This window comes from Tigriopus californicus, chromosome 3 (genome assembly GCF_007210705.1).
Source record: "Tigriopus californicus strain San Diego chromosome 3, Tcal_SD_v2.1, whole genome shotgun sequence".
Classification (NCBI taxonomy): Eukaryota; Metazoa; Arthropoda; class Copepoda; order Harpacticoida; family Harpacticidae; genus Tigriopus; species Tigriopus californicus.
This window is the reverse complement of record NC_081442.1, coordinates 8,186,371-8,205,606: the sequence shown is the minus strand read 5'-3', so window position 1 is coordinate 8,205,606 and position 19,236 is coordinate 8,186,371. Positions and strand designations below refer to the sequence as shown.

General features: G+C 44.5%; 1 protein-coding gene and 1 long non-coding RNA gene across 3 annotated transcripts in view; one reads left to right on the top strand and one right to left on the bottom strand.

The window, feature by feature from the left end:
• The window catches only part of LOC131877329 (teneurin-m-like), a 61,397-nt gene that overhangs the window by 28,916 nt on the left and 13,245 nt on the right, over positions 1-19,236 (bottom strand). For both annotated transcript variants that reach the window (XM_059222947.1, XM_059222949.1), the window contains exons 2-4: positions 11,630-11,847; positions 9,870-10,349; positions 2,202-2,369 (exon numbers count right to left, since the gene is read on the bottom strand). In XM_059222947.1, the coding sequence (XP_059078930.1) occupies positions 2,202-2,369; positions 9,870-10,349; positions 11,630-11,753 (772 nt within the window). In that variant the 5' untranslated portion in view covers positions 11,754-11,847. The remainder of the gene's footprint in view (positions 1-2,201; positions 2,370-9,869; positions 10,350-11,629; positions 11,848-19,236) is intronic.
• LOC131877330 (uncharacterized) lies at positions 12,182-14,811 on the top strand. The gene is made up of 3 exons (XR_009372874.1): positions 12,182-13,808; positions 14,015-14,233; positions 14,302-14,811. It is a non-coding gene; the product is annotated as an uncharacterized LOC131877330 (long non-coding RNA).

Genomic DNA, 19,236 nt, shown 5'->3' with positions numbered 1-19,236 from the left:
AAGGACAAAGCATAGGGGGAGTGACTCCTGAGCAGCCCATTGTGCTACAAATCTTGTCCTCTTATCTGGAGGGGAAAATTTCCCATGGGACAATGATTTCTCCTTCCCCTTCTAATGGCTTGTACTGCTTGTACTCCTACCTCCCACTCTTCCGAGTCCAACTCGCTCCACACGTACGTATCTCTTCTACCTACATAGAGTCCCTGCTTCACCGTTCCTTTTATCAAGTCTCATTAAACTTAACTTTGTTTCATTCTACGAATGCAATTTCAACGCCTTTCTCTAAGAAATGAATGAAAAGTCCAAAAAGATTCTAAGAGACTTTTTGAAAATCTCGTTTGGTTGAAGAGCATCACATCTAATTGGACCTAAATCAATTAAGTTCTATAAAAAACTAACATAAAAAATCCAACACAAATACACAAGGCTCCGAATTTCATGATTGCCCGAGGTAGAAAAGGTTCCTATAGGCCAACGAGTCGGGGCCATTTTCCATCAACAAAACTGCATTTCCTATCAGGGCGACGGAGGATCGAGGCCACAGGCGTGAACGAACTAGGCGTGTCAGCCTTGATCATGGATTGAAAAGAAACAATGGAGATAGAGAGTCGTAGTCGTCGTTTTGGCACCAGTGAGGGGCTCATCTCATTACAGCCTCAATCGAATTGAGAGCCTTTAGATGAGATACCAACCAATACACACCCAGCAAGTGCAAGATCGAATCAACCAAACAAACACCCAGGCTTCATTCATTAAAGCAACATTGTGTTGGGCCAACGATTTGAACACCCACCAATGCCTGCCATGGCTATTAAGAGCACCGTCCTATTGGAATGAAGCTCCCTTCAGCAAGCTCCTGTATTGTTTACAGGCTCTTTCATGGCCGTCCGAAGTGAGCTTGCCAAAATGCCACTAACTGTGGTCACCCTTGGGACAAACGGGGCCATTTCGGATCTGGGATATAATTCTGGCATTTATTTTCTGGAGATGGAAACCAATCTACATAAAAGATGCGATTTTGATCTCAGAAGGGCGTCAAGCAGCTACAAAAGAAGGTGAAACTTGGAACGACGGGAAGAAAAAGTCGTTTTCTATCTCTCAAATTGGAAAAGTTTCCCTTCCATTTTGAATCCAAATCACCCATTGGCCCATGATTTACCACATTCGCCCTTTAAAGCTTTTCGAGAAAAAAAAGAGAAGAGGCAGAAGCGAATATCTTTCTAATGCTCTTTTAGGGGTAAAGGGAACAAAAAGGAGCGTTCGAAAGCGAACGCTTGTTCTATGAGCTAGACGGAGGCCATGGAATGCGTCCTTTTCTTCTAATCAAAGTGGGTTCTAAACATGACAACCAACAAAGGAATTTGCATTGTCACTGTGCGCTAGTGCACAAGATTCATGCACTTATGTGAGGAGAAAGATCGACAAAGACTGACTGAGAGCAAGCAGAGAGAGCCCATCTTCGAGGCGAAAGGGAACAACCCAAGGGAGCCTCGAATAAACTTGATTTCAAAGCGCCTCGTCATCGAATTGATCCCCATCATGAGTCAACACTTCCTTCCATGGTTGGTGGCTAATGGAATAATTCTCCATCTCGTACGTGGGCGGAGATGGTGTGAATTTTTCGTTCCAAACATCTCACTTGGGGTGTATCCGGAACCGAAATGTAATTAACATCGGAAGATTACCTGCAGCCTGGTCATTCACTTTCATGCGAGAGACTGAGCGCAAGCGCCAAGTTTCAGGGGAAGATGAGGTGAGAAGAACATTTCAATTGGAACTTTAAGCCACATTGAGGCTACAAAAACGATCTGGAAACTTCTCTCCCTGATTTATGGAGCAATAAAATATGGCACTCCATCCATTTCAAGGTAGAAGGACCACACGAGGGGGAAGAAACTCGAATTGGAAGAACTCAAGAGTCTTCGTAGTCGCCCTCAGCCGAATGGAAAGTCTTAAGTAGCGCTGTTATTGCGCCCAGCGAAGTAGTATCTTTTCTCGCAAAACGTCGAGAGATACGGTCACGTTCGCTACTCACCAGCGATTGGACCGACATAAAGAGTGGTCCATTACTCTTTCTAATTCTTCTCTACATACTATACGTATATTGTAATATACTCTACTTCCGCAACTGTTGTGCGCGTTGAAGAGGGTTCGGGATCGTAACGATGCGAAGGTTTTGAAGTGCTTTAAAATTGCCTTACCCGTGGCTCTTTGAGTGGTTCCAGACTTGTCTGATTGGTATCCCAATTCTGAGAAGATTTCTTCATCCGGGTCACCAGTGGAGGCCACCGAGGCCAGATTTGACGACGAGGTCTCTATCACGGCACATGCCTTGGCGTGATCATAGGAATAGTTCAAATAGCTGGATACTGGAATTCAAAAGGAAACATTCTTTCATTATTCATCACGTTGTTGGAAAGTGTTTGCAGCATTTGCAACAGCTAAAGCAAGGCTTTGTTATCGAAGGGCTGGTAGTAGCATAAGTTGCTTTATGGTGTTCCGTATTAGCTCCACTCAATAAAGCTCGTTATTGCCTATAAACATTTAGTCTGATAGCGAGAGGAACTTTCAACTTGTTGTTAAACCAGCTCCATTCCCAATACCCGAAACAAGGCTCAACTCTCTCCTTGAGTAGACTCTGTAGAATTGTTCCATTTCATCCCAAAAAGAGAGAGAAAGTAAGAACCAGAGCACTCACTCCGCCCCAGCAATCCAACAGCAACACTCATAACTTTTGAGATGAAACTCTATGACTTGAGTTTTCTGTTACCAACCAATGGGTGCTGCTGCCAGTCATCCTCAAGCCCAGTTAGGTTGCATCACTACTATCTGGTTCTCTCTTTAATGGCTGCTTAGCTAGCTAGCTAGCTAGCTGGCTGGCTAGCATTTTGCTTCTGCAGTGGGCTTCCAATTCGATATGAAACATAAAATGGAAGTAATTCTAAACCACGACCAAAGTGAGACTTAGAGTGAAAGAGAGACAGAGAGAGTGAGAGAGAGCGAAAAAAAGCCAGGGATAAGCAAGCAGCAGGCAAGGAAGGCACTCGAATAAAGCGCGAGAACGTGAGGCAAACTGAAGTTCATTGGATCCGTTCCCTGAGTGAGAGACCCATATCGGATAAAAGCCACTGTGCTGTACGTACTCAAGTGTGTCGTACACATTAGGTGAAATAAAGAAGAGATAAGCAATAACTTTTAGCCAAGATCCAACATCAAGGGCCAGAATCGTAACAGTTGCCTCAGGCATTGCGACAAAACGATTCTTTCACGGACTTACTTGCTTTAACGCACTCACAAGAAAAAGGCTAGTCGTATTATATATCGTGTGCACGAGCACGTATGGCCGACTCTTTCAAGTGGAACTGAATCCAAACGGAGAACAGTTCGTTTTTGGGGAGAGAATTTCCACCTCGATGTTCATCTTCAGAATGGAGAATTGTGTGCAGAAGTGAGCCAAAACATGCCCTCTATTAAAAGTTCCTCCACTTTACCATGTATAGAAGCCCGTGGACCACGGTGGAACTGTCAAGACCTATTGCTTCAGATAAATTTGCTTGGCCTCTGTGAAAAGACAGGCCTTGTTCATGACAAAAGGCTCCACTCTCCATGAGGTCTTCTTCATTTTGCTCCCCTTCCCTTCCTTCTCCTTTAGGTTCTTTTCCCTTACTTCATTTCCTCCGTGAGTGACAAAACCAATGGTTTCTTTCTTGGTTTGCTCCCAAGAGAATCCATCACGCCATAATCATTCATTTTGCCCTGTCTTCGCAAACTTACTCATAGTACCTAAACCCGTCTCCACCTACGTAGAGCATGTGCATACAAGCAAGGCACTTCCGCCTTGTAATTGGAGGTCCTCACGAAAGAAGACACCTTTTCGGAGGCTTCTACGTACCTCCAGACTAATCACTCAAGTTTTGCTTCAAACGAGATCCAATTTCCCATTTGCAAATAGTTTGAATGAAATTTCGCAACCGTGTCAAAACAAATTTGAAAGCCAAATCAAGCAGCCTTCCCAAGATAGAAGACAGCTCCAAATATGCAGAAATGAAAGAGAAACAAATCGTCACTTTTGGTTCTATCCCCCCTCGAGCTTTGCACTCTTGTGAAAAGGGTTTCTTCGTCTGCCAAGAAGATCCAACCCACAACCCTTCACACAATGTAGGCGAGGCGAGCAGTGTGCCAGCTCTCCTTGGTGTTACTACTCCTCATTTTACCTTGTCAAATAATTCAATGCATCAAAAGGAGACACAGTCACAAGCATGACAGAGTGAGGGCTCCAAACTCCAACCTGTCTCGATGTCAACCTTCACCCAGCGAAGGTTCTTGGGTGAATGGATGGGTGAGAGGTGGAGGCAGTGGGGCTCTAGGGGTAGAAATAAGGAACAAGTCGCTTTCCAGGTAAGTCAGTTGGGGAACAAAAGCATTAAACCTTTTCTTCGTGATACTGACGTAACATATGACAAACGTGCTGTTGCTCGCTTGTTGTTGTTGGTTTGGTTATAAGAACGAGGTCATAAGGGCCCATTTTAGCTTTACAGTGGGATATCCATTTTCGGAAAAATCCGATGACATGATGTATTCAAATGCGAATATCATGAAGCTTGAGCAAGAGGGCAAAGGGGACTCGTATATCCAAAATAGCCGACAGCATATATACCACAATGGCGGCAATAAATATTCATTACGATTCGAACTGCACAACTTAGTATTTCGTATTCTTCGATGTGGAACGATTTATGCTTGGCCGGACAACCCTTACTTTGTCCATAACATCGCCCGGATTTGGACACGCATAAAAAGTTGGAGAAAACATCATTTCTTTGAACAACAACTACGTATCCACCAGGTATTCTAACTTTTACATTCACAAATCCGTGGTTGGAGGGATAAAAATGGAACGCTGGGAAAAGGAGCGAGACTGAGTGAGTTGAACTTGCTTGGTTTGGGGGATGATGAAGAAAGATGGATTTAATCAAGAGAACACTTGACTTCCCTCTATGGGAAAGAGTTGTGGAAATACAAACTTCAGGAGTGGAGGAAAGAATATCCTGCTGTACTACCGTATCTCTTAGTCTTTCGAAAGTTTTCAACGTTACAACTTGGAATCCCTGCTGATCAAAAACGAGCAGCAAGATTCACGCAGAGTTTTATTCATGTTGACAGATTAGGTCAGTTCTGGATTCATTGGGGGGCCATCCGTTCCAATTAGATTAATTAGCTGACCAATGGCAGTTTTCTTTGTCTCGTGCCAAGATATCCGGGTTCCAAGGCCTTGACGGAGAGCCACAACCTGGTTATTTTGGCCTCGACACACAAGTTGCAAAAGCCAAAAAGGGTCACGGTTGAAGAGACATTTCCCTCCTATATCCCAAAAGGTTCTTATGCTCTCACTCCAGATGTTGTATCTCTCCTTTTTTCCATCATCCAATCCCTTTCTATAGCTTTCTCTTCTTACTACCAGCCTCCTGTAGACCTGCCAAATCAGGCGCAATTGGACTAATCAGGCCAAGATAACTCAATTAGATCAACCTGCGCTGCGGTCCCACAACCAACAAGCTCTAGGGTATCTTCTTGAAATTGTACTAGATTAACCAGAATAGAGAAAGAGAGAGCGAGAGAGATTGAGAAGGAGAAGAGAAGGAAGCAAGACCAGGATAAGACAACAACAGGTTATTAGGCTGGATCGAAGATGCCACCAAGACCGACCACTAATTTCCTTCTTAATGAGAAATACTACAAACAACAATGTGGATTATGAAGACTCAATCACGCCAATGGCTTCAAAATGAATGTGAGGAGCAGGATCCATTCCAAAGGGCTTTGATTACATTTGGATTTTGGATCACTGGAGAAGGTTGGCTAACAATTTTAGGGGATTATTTTTGGTTATTCAATGAAGACATCGATACAAATAACCCATCGAATATAAGATCTTTTGGTTTTGAACCAAGCGATGCATTTGCGTATTGCAATATTAATGGGCAAATAGTCGACTAGAAGAAAGCCCCCTTACTAAGGGGATGTCGAGCTAGTGTTATGGGTAGTTAGAGCCTTTATTCCATTTCTCCGGGGGAATAACAAGTTCCTCAAGTCCCAAATTAGCCATGGAGGCAAGCCCAGTCCGTCTCCTCGTTGTTGAGGATTGGGGGACATAGAAGCATGCTGTATTGGAGGAAGGGGGGATGAAAGAGCGGATAGACAGACATGTGCTTCCGCCTCTTCTTCTTCCGGCTTCATTGTGAAAGATGGGAAGCCTAAAAACTGCTGATCATGAACTAACCACGGATCATGCAGGGAACCCAGCGCCGATCCTTACATGATTTGAGCACACGCGGATGGAAATAATCTGCATTATGATATGATAATCGCACACTGGCTCGTAACAAGTTCCATTGAACTGCACGGTGGTAGACTGTGAAAAAGGAGAAACTCGATATCTGGCGTAAGCAAGCGAGCAAGTTTGTTGGTTGGCTATTGGACTTCAATCAATATGTCATCGTTAACATACCCTGAGCTCGATTGGGAAGCGAGATGGAGTACGTATATGTACTACGTACCATCGACTACTAAATTAGGTAGGAAGGCAAATATTAGGTAATTGGAAAGGAGAGTCATTCTCCCGTTTTGTGGAGGATCTACTATTTTTGGACCGACTTAGAAGTGCCCAAATTTTTCAAGTGGACTTGAAGTATGACTTGAATATTCATGAGTTTCTAAAGACAGGTCTAAAAGAGAGCAACTATTGGGCAGAAAGTCAATCACATGTCAAAAGAGTCGCCCCTTTTAGAGACTTGAGTGTGAATCGATCACTCGAATTTTTTTCGTAGAACAGGGGTTTATTTAAGTGAAGGCGTTCTTCAGACAATATGCTTACTTGACATGTCATGAACGTATAATCAAGCTTGCTAGAAAACCACAGAATAAAAGCAAAAACCCTCGAACTTTAAATGGAACAATAAGGGCCAATCTAATAGAGAAAGAAAATGTATGGTGGGCCAAAAAGAATCATCTGTTCTTTGAATGACGGTGCCATGTGCAGTCTAAACCTCAAATGATTCGAGACTTCGAAAGCGAATCCTCCTTTATTCGTAAAACGATTGCTAATGACCGGCCTGTCAATATGCTGGCTATAACTCCCCCCCTCATCATTCGACGAGAAATTCCCCCCATACTAATTAACCACCTAGCAAATTGTTAATTAAATATGAGTCTAGAGGGGAAAATGGTGGCCAAGCAGTGACAAGTTTTGTTTGCTTGGGTCTGATCCATGACATGACATACGAGCGTACGAAACTAGAAATACGGCCCACATTTTTCCTTTCGCTCTCCATTTCAAAGCCCTTCCTTCTTCTAATCATGATCTGTAATCTCCCTCTCGACATCCTTCTCCTGAACCAATCCCAACTCTCAAAGTAGCCTTCCATGCCAACCTAGCCTCAAAGGTAAGTGGTCACATTGGATAACGCGATAGCAGCAACAGATCTCTTCCAATTCGATTGGTTTCATCTTGGCTCGGAGAAAGATGATCCCCTCATTTCCCAAGAAAGATCTCTCTACGCTATCCAGACTTGAACTAAACCCAAGGCCCATACCACGTACGTACTTGCACTCCAAAGCAAGAGGACCAACGGTGCGGCGGTGAAAGTCTCGCTGGTTCAGGATAGCTCTTACTGATAAGCTTCTTCTTCTGGCCTTGTCCAGCCTCGTACCGACCGCCGACCGACAGCAGTTTGACCATCACTGCCGAACAACCACAATCAAGTCCAAAAAAGCACAGGACCTAGCACTGGACGTCGCTCGTAGTATTGCTCAAACTACTTCCTCTACGGTCTACTGTACATACGTACACTATGCCAGTGTACTATTGTAGTGAACAGTACAATAGTAGTAGCATGTGTGTGGTCGGTTGGTGGTTTGGCGAGGCTTTGAAATGTGAAGGCCACTACTACCAGAGGGACATGGAATGTTTCTTCTGGTCCCTCTAAAGTCCAATGGGATTAAGGGCAGATATTGGAAAAGAAAAGTCAGAAAACTTCGGATACAACAAAGATGGTCTAGTGCTATGCCAGATATCACTTTAAAAGGAAAGAACGAGAAGTTTGGAAGATGTGAGATGACGCTTAAAGTGTTTAAACTGTACAGTCCAGAGGAAACCAGGGATTTTCGGTCCTATACTTGTTTTTTGGCTTTTCTACTTGGCCCCCCAAACAAGACAAATAGTCAATAATCCCTCGTTGAGAAGCTCTCATAAATTGAACCCAGTTGCCACGGGCGACGGTTTTATTCTGCTAGATATAACGCATCTAGGTCCATATTTTCAGACAAAAGCAGGGGGAAAGGGAAAGGTCGGCTAATCCTGTCATCAGTTTTGAAAATATCTGCTCCAAAGCGTCTACTTTGGGCTGCAGAAAAGAAGGGAACATTGGATCAATACGAGTAAGCACAAACATTCAAGACAATGGGAGACTTTTTCAAAGAGGGTGTTGTCAAACAAGCATGTAAATTTGGAGTAATTTGCAAGCACAACACCATTAAGAGAGCTGAATTCAAGCTTCCTGGCTCAATTAGGTTTCGCCACAACTTCCGTAGAGGTTCCCGCTGAGCGCACTTCCTTCAAAATATCCACCAGACAACTGAATGTGAGTGTGTAGTGTGCAATGAGTCACGAGAGGTTGGAAAGCAGCTCGAGCAGCAGGCGATGAAGAGGTTCAAAATTGCATTTCCTCTCCTCCAAGACAACACAATAACATAACAGGGCATCCATTATCAAATGGGATAATTTGACAAGCCCATAAGAGGCATTTCTGGACTCGTCACTCGAAATGTTCTTCTCCCTCCATCCACGCATTAGGGAAAGTTTCCCCCTTCGTCGAGACTGGAAAGCAGACATCGTGCTCTGACTTCGTAATAGAATTTCCTTGTTTGACTCTCCAAACGAGATTCTTATCATTGAATGAGGTGATTTTCTTTTCAAGGCTCGATTTTTCTTGGTTTCAACATCTCTCTCTTGGGCAATATCACTTGGCCGATTGGTCGGGGACCCCAAAGTCACTTGGAAATGGGGTCGGCGAATACTTAATCGCCCTGGCTCTACAATACTTTGGCCTCATAGGAATATCGAGCAGCTTTTTCCTCCCCGACACAATAGCACTTCTGAACCCTCGCAACTTGGTGGGAATGAACGATTACGGTTTTGGAACCCCCCTACACTGGTTGGTGGGTTGGCAAGCAAACGCCAAAGCTGGTTCTTCGGGGAACTTAACCAATAAACCGCGGACAATAATGGGTCGTTCAGGCATTAATCCGAGATCACAAATGCTTTGCTTGCCAAGGAAACAGTGGCCAAAATGCCAGCCATGTCTTTCTCAGTTCAAGTCCCCTCCAATTGAACGTACTCGTACGTACGTACGAACGTACTATGCTTCCAGTCGTAACACCATATCCTGGCGTTCGGTTTTCCCGAAAGCGAGAGGAGCATGGAACTCTTCAGTAGCAAAATAAATCCACTCTCGCCAATGCGACCCTCTCTGCCGAATGTCCAAGAAGTGGGACACGTGAGAGTGAGAGACCCTCTTGTACCACTTTCTTGGCGATAAAGTGACAAAGAGGATGGGTCATAACTACGAGATGGCCCAACACCGCTACATTAAGTACTTGAGCAAATTGAGAGACATTTTTCTTGCCAGAGGAGCCTCTCTCAAATGGATTCATGACAGAACCTGAACTCGTAATACCTTCTGCGATACATACTTGTGCAGTCAGTACATTAGGCCCAGGCTCGCAAATCCCTCGAGATTAACCTCGTTGGTTGTAAATTACAGCAAGGCAAGAGATCAAAAGAGCGAACAAGTTGAGGAAGACTTGCTTACCTGTAGTGTAGCTGAGAGCGGACACCAAAATGACTGACAGGAGCATGAAGAGGATGGCTGCAAACTTCCACGAGCAGTTCCCTCCAAGGTCCTTCTTCATCCGCCAATGTTGACTATATTGGCTGGAGGAGTTGGGTGACGATCTTCTGACAAGACTTTGATGAAGTAAAGGGTTATTGCTATTCCCACCAATGCCACCATTGGTTCTGGTTGTGCCATCATTGACGTGGGAACTCAAGGCGCCTCCACCTCCGGCGAGGAGCCTTTGAGATGTGTAACTGGGCAGGGTTGACTTACTGTAGCTCCCATCCGCACCTGAGGTGGCCGCCGGGGAGCGACAAGGTGATCCATTGAGCAGTTTACTTTGCGTCAAGTGGTGGCCCGAGGCAGTCATGGTCATTTGATGATGCGGACTATAGGTATCAAAGTTAGTGGCCGTTCGAAGGCGACTGTCTAGCGTCGTCTGACCCACCAAAGGATCTAAAAACAAAAGAATAAATACGGTGTATTGTACGTACATTGAGTGGGAAGTGAGTTGGCTAATCAAGCATTCACTGGCATGGGCTATAATCAAATCCGGTGTCCCAAACAACATCTGGAGGCATCTCCACCCACTCTCATCACCTAGCTATGGGGGCAACATGAGGAGGGTAATATTCCCATGGGGCTTCACCTCAATATGACTTCCAAAGCCAAAGTCATCTCTCTCTCTCTCTCTCTCTTCCCCTTCATTCCTTCTCCTTTCTTTGGATTTGGATCGAGTCAGTGCTAGGGTTGGTCTTTAGGCTGGAGCGATGAAAGAAGGAATGAATCGATGCTATGTAGGAGGCAAGGTTGTATGGTTGGTAGATGGTTGGTCGGTGGGTCGGTCGGTTGTGTTCAGAATAGGACATAGTAGAGGTGATACCTAGCCAGACAAGATCTTGGGAGGTAAGGAAGATCACTCGATGCGTGAAAAGGAGGTTGGTGATTGGTCCTGAGGAAGTCGAGAAGAGCCTTTATTGCGGAAATCATGGAAGCGTGCCAACTTTTATGGAAGGGGTGAGCCAGAGCAGTGATGAGAACATGCATATTGTACCCAAATGGGGAGAATTTTTAGAACCATCTCAGAGGGGGCTCTCGATCATATTGAGTACTCTTGTCAAATTATGGCCATCCTGTCGGAAATTGTAAAGATTTCATATGCCTTTGTGCACATTCTCCATCAACTTTCGTATTCTGGGTCTCCGTTCCTTTGTGGTTGCAAAGGAAGATCAAGAAGGAAGGTCCCGTGGTCGCCATTTATCTTCATCCAAATCCAAATGAGATTCTTCAGAGGGCTAAACAACTTGTATTACACCACTAACTTGGACTCGGTCCAAAGTGCAATCTGTAAATGGATGACTTCTTCTCAGTAGGGGCCCTCCTCTCGTCCCACATCACCATATCTGCATTGGTTAGTCTTCTCGTTGGTTGGTCGGGTCAAATTTGTGCTAGAAGACAACTTCACTTGGAACTACGGAAACGGGACTTGTTCCAAAAAAAGAGAACATGGCTTCCCACAAAGAAAGAATGGGAGCCGAATGCATCATGTCTCAGGAGAAACCTAACCGCTCCTAGCAAGCTCATTTGGTGGAATAGAAAAACATGCAATCAAGAATGAGTGATGAAAGTTTCGCTTTTAAAGGAACCACCCGCGCTCGAATGTAACACACTGAGAGGAAATGCACCAAGCGGAGGAGTTTAGTCTAACCTCGCTTGAAACATGTAGGCTCTCTTACCTGAGGGGATGTAGAGAGATCCCGACGGATTTCTGGCCAAACAAGTCGGGGCCTCGTAATGATTGAGGTGGTCGCTCTCCTGATCATCATGGTGATCGTAGGGACTGTGATAATCGTTTTCCATGGTGTCGAAACAAAGCAGCAGCTATCGTTAAACTCCTTTACCAAATCGTCATCTTCACGGCTATGCCAAGGCTCTTGCATGAGCCTTTACCATCCTGGAAGAAAAGAAATAGGACGTCATTAAAGCAAAACAGGTGAGGATAAGTCGGGCTGGAACGGAAACATCTAAAGTTCTTCTTCCATCTTGCCAAACCAATTTGGAAATGTGCATCCTACCATCATTTTTCTTACCCACTCTTACCATCTGGCCCAATTTCAAGCTACAGCCACTGAGAGAGCCTTTGAAAAAAGAACCTTTGAAACTGTTGGGTGCCCTCTTGTTTTCCCTTGAATGCCTTTGGAGACATCTTCAGCCAAAGCCGCTTTTCCATTGCCACACAAAAGCTGGCGTCATACAGTCGGTAGAAGTAGAAAGGGGAAAATGAGAAGAGAGAGAGAGAAAGAGAGAGAGAGAAGGGCGAGAAGATCAAACAGTTCCAAACAAATGGTTCCTGCTTCTCACTTTAGACTCTTAGCAAGATCATTTGACCTCTCGTTTGTCCAAGATGGCTCACGCAAGTTTAAAGCAATACCCGTTCTGTGCCCAGTTTGCCTTGTCGAAAGACACCGGCTGGCTCACTTTTTTTTCGAGCTCAAAACAGGCAAGAGGTAACAGCCCGTCTAAAATGACCCTCTTGAGTTTCGTTTTAAAAGTGACGGGTGAAAGAAGGGATCTTGGCTTGGATGGGGAAAGGGAGATGGACGATGGTCGTCGATGCCCAGGGAAATACTGAGCACCAAGAAGCCAGAGGGAGTTTTGCCATCTACAGTGAGGGGGCAAAAAAGTTTGATCATTTTAGGTAGAGTGGGTTGCAAAGCGGGAACAAACGCAAGGAACATTTTAAGTAGGGGTTTCGGTGTTTTTCATTCGAGAGAGGACGCCGCATTTACTTACTAGTCTGTCTCCTTCGTCAGGATTCCACTTTAGAGTGTTTCGAGTCGAACAAAAAGCTGCGAAGGACGAGCAAAAGGATCTTTTCTAGGGAACAAAGCCCGCAAGACAGCCGCAATTGGAAAGAATCCTAGGGCAGCATGCGACTGTTTTTCTCGGTCTTGATCGTGACTCTCACCTTGGTGCATTCTTACACTATTCTTGGGATCCAAAGCAATTCAAGGAATGTGTAGGAACCTAGTCACCCCTTCAGGCTTAACAACCAACTTAACTGACTGACTTACTGGTTGGTTGGCTGGTTGGTTGGCTGTCTGAATGACTGACGACCATCCCCTGAACTGTCTGAATGAGGCTTAAAGACAGAGGAAAGCAGGGAAAAACTCAACGAATGTGGAACAGGAGCAAAAGAATACAAATGAGAGACTTTTTCAGATGCTTCATCCTCGACTTTTTTGGGATGCAATCTATAAAATACCTAGAATGTACAACTCGACTCGCACTATTTCACTTCTTCAATGTTATTGCTTTGACAAAAGGAAAATGGATGTGCCCTTTTTTTACCGAGCTCGAGTTAGTATGAATGAAGAGAATCAATGAAAATATCCAGGGCAGACACTCGTCGAATCAATCAATTTCTTTTTCATCGAGGCCCTAAAAGAGCAGAAACTATTTTAATTCACTTTGATCGAGGGATTTCCCCTAATACCGACAGAGTCCCGAGGCCATGAACAAGAAACTCGTAGGATTTCGAGCCATCAGTCGCCATTTCGTGAGTCTTATCTTGGCAGGGGAACCCGAGAAATCCGACCGAACACAGGGAACTTCTAGAACCCGAAGAAGACGAAAGAGAACCGGCGGGACAAACTTTAAGAAAAGTGGATTGAGTGAGGAGTTTCATCGCTGTAAAGTGCAAAACTCCAATTGTGTTTTCTCTTCAAGGGTTCTGTCATTCATCCTCTTCTAACCATGTCCCATTCTTTGCCAAACCATTCTCGACCAACTACTTCACGTATGACATGAGGAACTAAGGGGCCATGGAATGAGGCTCAGATGAAAGAGGATGGAAACAACCAGCAATGTTTTCTGACCACAAAGACAAAGAAACATGGCAGATATGGCGAATAGGTAATGGTGCAAAAGTTTGCCCCATTTATCAGGATTCAAGGGCATGCAATCGATTATGGTGTGTAAAAGAACTATATTTGGAAATAGAGGTCTTCTGGCGCCAATTGTTTGGAAGACCAAAGCAAATCAACTCATGTTTTCTCCGTTCCCAACTTCTGGATTGCAAGTCTGTCTCACTCCAACTAGTCGATTCTACATATTTCTAGACTCCCCAAGGTTTGATATCCGTGGTCCAGGGACTCCAAATCCGGTCTTAGTAACATGCTCATTTCCTTCCAACAAGCCGAGAGGGTCTTCCAATGATTGCCACTCATGCATGAAATTCGGAGGAAGCGATGAGGGAAATCACAAAACAGCCAAGAACTGATATCGTTTCTTTCTCAATCCCCATTTTAGACTGACAGACCTTTGGAAAACGCCAAATCGTAAGGATCATTGCGTGATGAAAACGGGCCAATGAATCGATCCCTTTCAAGGTTTAACTTGATTTCAGATCTCCAACTCTGGCAAAAGAAATGGAGTGTGCGACTTTGCCAAAGAAAACAGGATATGCTATACCTTTGCGATATCGTTAGGTCGCACGAAGAGCCAAATCAACAGCAAAAGCACGTCGAGATCCTATTTGGCATTTGGTCCTGTCAAAGTGACAAAGAGCGGCCTCTCCCCCACCTCATTAAACTCTTGGGGATCTTTGGCTCCCTCGAAATCAGCCATCCATCCATCCATCCATGCTCGGTGGCAGCCTGTTTGTGGCACTTGAGCACCCTCGGATGTGTCTGGTGCAACCGAGAAATCAACCCTGCCCCTCTCTCACTCCCTTTCCCTTCAATGGGTGGCAGGGTGGCAGGGTAGCAGGATGGAAGAATATCTGCCTCTGAAGACTCAATCTAAACAATTTTTGCATGACAATTGCCACTGGAATTGGATTCACAACACAACACCCTTAAAAAACTCGAATAGGATCCACCTAGCTTCAAAATGGACGAGAAACGTGGCAGGGGAATGATGCACGCAAGTTCAAAAAGTTCTCAATGGAGTCAANCACCCTAAAAAACCTCGAAGAGGATCCACCTAGCTTCAAAATGGACGAGAAACGTGGCAGGGGTATGATGCACGCAAGTTCAAAAAGTTCTCAATGGAGTCAATTAAGCTCCGAAATATCCAAAATCGATTCTTGCCATAAGCTCCACTCGCTCTTTCTCTAACCCGCTTTCGACATTCTTATATGGCTCGTTTGGATCCAATTTCATAGTTTTAATCCTTTTCACAGATGGCGAGTATGCGTGGTAACGCTATTGACATTCCTAATCTTGTATCTCCATCAGATTGAATCACAAACAATGTCGTTCGGTTTAAACACATCCTCCTCTCCACCCCCCACACACACGTAGGCACACACACGCGCAGGCACAGGCACACACACACACATGCCACACCTCCATTCCGACGTGTTATTTGATGTTCCATGACGAATAAATCCAAATTTGTCAACGCGTCCAGCAAAACATTTCCACGGGGAACAACACAAATGGATTATCTGCTGCCTGCTTTAGTAACAGATTGCCATAGAGCTCTATGTATGTCATTGGATATGCTTGAACTTGGGTGAGGCTGCTACAGTGAGAGTGAATGGGATTGGAAGCGATTTCAGGGCAATTTCGCACTTGGTAGGGGAATGAACGAGATTTCAGATGTATACATTGTGTGGCCATTGTTTGAAAGTGATGCATAAGTGTACACGTTCAATACATTGAAACACGGAAGTACCGAGCAGAGACCGAACTAAACCGTCGAGACTGATGGCGAGCGCGTGCTTAGGGGATTTTCTTTTTTTTTTATATGAATTTGTTCCGATACTTTTGGGACACATTTTCCCAGACTCTCTCGTTAGGCAATCATCGGAATGATTTTGTAGACCCGACTTCCCAGGAAACTTAACCGTGAAGTACAATGAGACTGGACAAGGAAAGGAAATAATCTCATCTATAGATTTTAGTTTGCATGCATAATAATCCCGTTAATTCACATTTCGCCGACTAAAGTGCCCTCGTATTTTCCATTCCATTTCTAGGTTGGTAATCCTGGATAATATCCTACCCCAACCATTCACTCCGGTTAGAAGTGGAAATAACTTATAAAAATGGCTTACAGCAATGTTACGGGATAGGCAAGGAACACACACTACTGAGCTTTGGGTAAAGTTGGGTTTTGCTCCGAGAACCCGGAGTTTACTTGGCCTCGATGCATATTCCATTGCTGGAATTGAAGGAATGTCCCCAAAGAGAAATATTTCACGCCAATGCCAAGGTGTTCGGGATAAAAGGATATACATTTCACTCATTTTCAACTGAAATTGGGGATATTTGTAACCTCCTTCCGTGCCTCAGTTTCCACCTCTACTGACTCGTCCTCTTTCGTCTTCTCTTCTTTCCTTTGGGGGGGCCGTGTTCTTGAGTTATAAAGCAAACAAGGCCAGGAAAACTTGCAAATGCTGATTGGCCGGAGTAGAATTTGGAAATGTGAGTGCCACGAAAAAGTTTCCTTCTACTTCAGAGGGTGTGAACGGGGGCTTTGAAAGATTTTTGTTGCTCCAAAACTCGCCGTGCTATTCTACGAGTTTTTGCTGCAATTAATTCTTTCACCGAGTCAAATGCAAACATCATGAGGCAATTCAAACATAGAAGGATTTGAACTTTTTCGTTTTTTATTCCTAAACTTCCGACATTCCTCGTCAACATTTTCTCCAGTTCAACCTCTCCAAGGCTTTGCAATATGCGTTAACAAATAGTACACATAATAGGCCAGAACAAGTAGTGAACTGGACAGATGAAGGGATTGAGGATGTCCCGAAAGATCATCAGCTCCTTGGCGAACAAGCAGTAATGGGATTAACAGATATCCGTCTTGAATGTGTGACACGGTGTCACACGAGGTCGTATTTCGTCAGTGGGTGAATTTTAAATGTAATTCAACACGTTTCAAAGCAGTCAGGCAACGATTGGATAAGTGTCGCCAAGGAAGAATCAGGTGAGAAAATTGAGACAAGACCTCGAGCACAAGAAAAATTGACTCTTCAACAGGGGGAACAGTACCTTCTTGTTCCCTTCCCCGCGACACCTACATCATCAACTTCGCCCAACGTCTACTAAGAACGGGTCGCTGCCACACAATGCTCGGCAATCGACTGCACTGGAGTGAACAGAGAAGGGTCTGAACGACTGAAAGCAGCCACTTGAGCTACAATTTGTCACAACAATATTGACTGGGTTTGTTTGTGAGATTCGCTCAGATCGCACGGGAAGGGTACATTGTACACGAGAAAGAAAAGGCATAGAACCGCGACCGACAAACTTGGAAAAGCTAAAGAAGGGGTTGGAGCCGTACCATCATGGCCACCTAGCCCAGAATACTCCCACTACAATACGTAGAGCGTTGGGCCATATGTACAAGAGAGTAGCACAACGTACTACACGACGAGAAAATAGCAAAAATCCTCCTTCGCTGAAGAACGAACGTGTCAAAAGCGATTTATGGTTTAAACTGGAGTAAGGGCGACAAATATACACACACCACTTGCTTGAGCCTTCAACAACACCAAGAACAACACCGATTCTGCTTTTGCTTTGGCGTGAAAAATGGATTTCCTCAGAACTGGACTGAACTGTTGCGGGCGTTTGTCTCAAACTAGTACAAAGTTTTTGCTTCTTCATCTCCAAGATAAGCTCATTATGCAGTCAAGAAGAGTGCTGCCACTCCTGCCACTGCTACCTACCAACTGAAACGTCGTCGTCGACTCCTTCTTTCGTTCCTTACAATTCGTGCTCTAGACTGAAGCTCTCTTGTAATGACAAGAATTAAATTACTGGAAGAAGGTGGGTGCTATAGTAAATGGAAGGTACGTAAGCACTTATGAGCGTAGTATACCAATGACAAGCCAACTGGTTTATACATACGTATCTGGCACAAACTTTTAGGGCATGAATGAAAAAGGCCTGTACTTCATTTAAAACGCTTGGTTTAGTTTGGAACAAGGAGTTCCACCAAGCGTGACGTGCTTCCAACCACACTGCGAGACGACTGTCCCATTGTGAAAGTTTGCGGACGGAAATTTAAGCTCATTTCGGTCCAAGGGAAGCACGTCGCTCTGGAATGAGTTTCATCACACTCGTACTCGAGTCTGTCTAAATTAATACTTGGGGACAAGCCCTCCGAAAAGTGGTGGAACATAGGGTTGAAAAAAAAAACAGTAACACCAACCACCCAAACAAGTCCGGGCAAACAAAAGTTTACACGTCGGCAAGGAAAAATTATTCTCGGGTAACTTCTTGAGAAATAAAAGTTTGTGCCCTTCCTACCCCCATTTTCCAAGGTGCTTGGGTTCAGAAGAACTAGGAACGGGAGAGGCAAGGACTCGGTAGGAGGAACTGTATAATACATAGCTCAACTTTGTTGATGGTACACCAAAAAGAGAAGGAGAACCGCCTGGTTCTCACTTGCTATATATGTAGTGATCGTCGTCGGCTTGGAACAACATGGAGCCATTGGAACATGCCGATTGTGGGACTCTATTACTCTGTAAAAGTATACCAAGAGGAGCAGTGTGCTACACCTCGAAATGGTGTCAGCGAACCAACCAACCAACCTCTTAGACGGGAACATAAATTGAATAAGGACATTCTTGCGTGCGTGAGGAAAAAGATCTTGTTTTTCCCCTTCACTTTGACACTTGGAACATTACATTGGTGAGCTTAAGAGCAAATATACACACAGAGCCGAAGAGTGAATCCAGTGGGTGAGCTTGCTCATAGTTGGCAGTGATTGGCGTTTCTTTTTTGTGCCTTTCCCACGGATGTCTCCTAACCACAAATGACATCATTAGATTTACTGGATCCCAACAATCATTCATTCGGAAACCTATTCACCCCTTTGCAAGCTCACATATACACCGCACCATATGATACGGGCAAAACGCACGGGGACACGGTTTAGGTGCCTCCTAAAATCAAGGGCACGAATTAGATAACTTGTCCCAAAGACTTAATAACGAGGGCAGTGGGCACAAATTTTACGCTCTTCGTCATAGCAAAGAGAAAAAAAGACCACGACGAGGGTGAGTTGAGTGATTGGACCTCAGAGAGTGCACAAGGGTTCAAAGCTATTTATTGTGTTGTTGCACATACCAACAACCCTTCACTAGTGAGTACGTGTGAAGGCAAGTAAGCCCAAAGTGTTAGCTGCCCTCCCCCTCAATAAGTAAAGAACAGAAGAAGAGGGAGCCATCTATCTATAGAGAATGTGGCCTGGCAAATGTTAAGAGCGCTTGTGCCAGATGAACTGTACTAAATAATGAGAAAATCGAAGAATCGCTCAGAGAAGCTTCTGGTCGTTGAGGGAGCGAAAGACCTAAGGTGATGGGGTTAGTTGAATG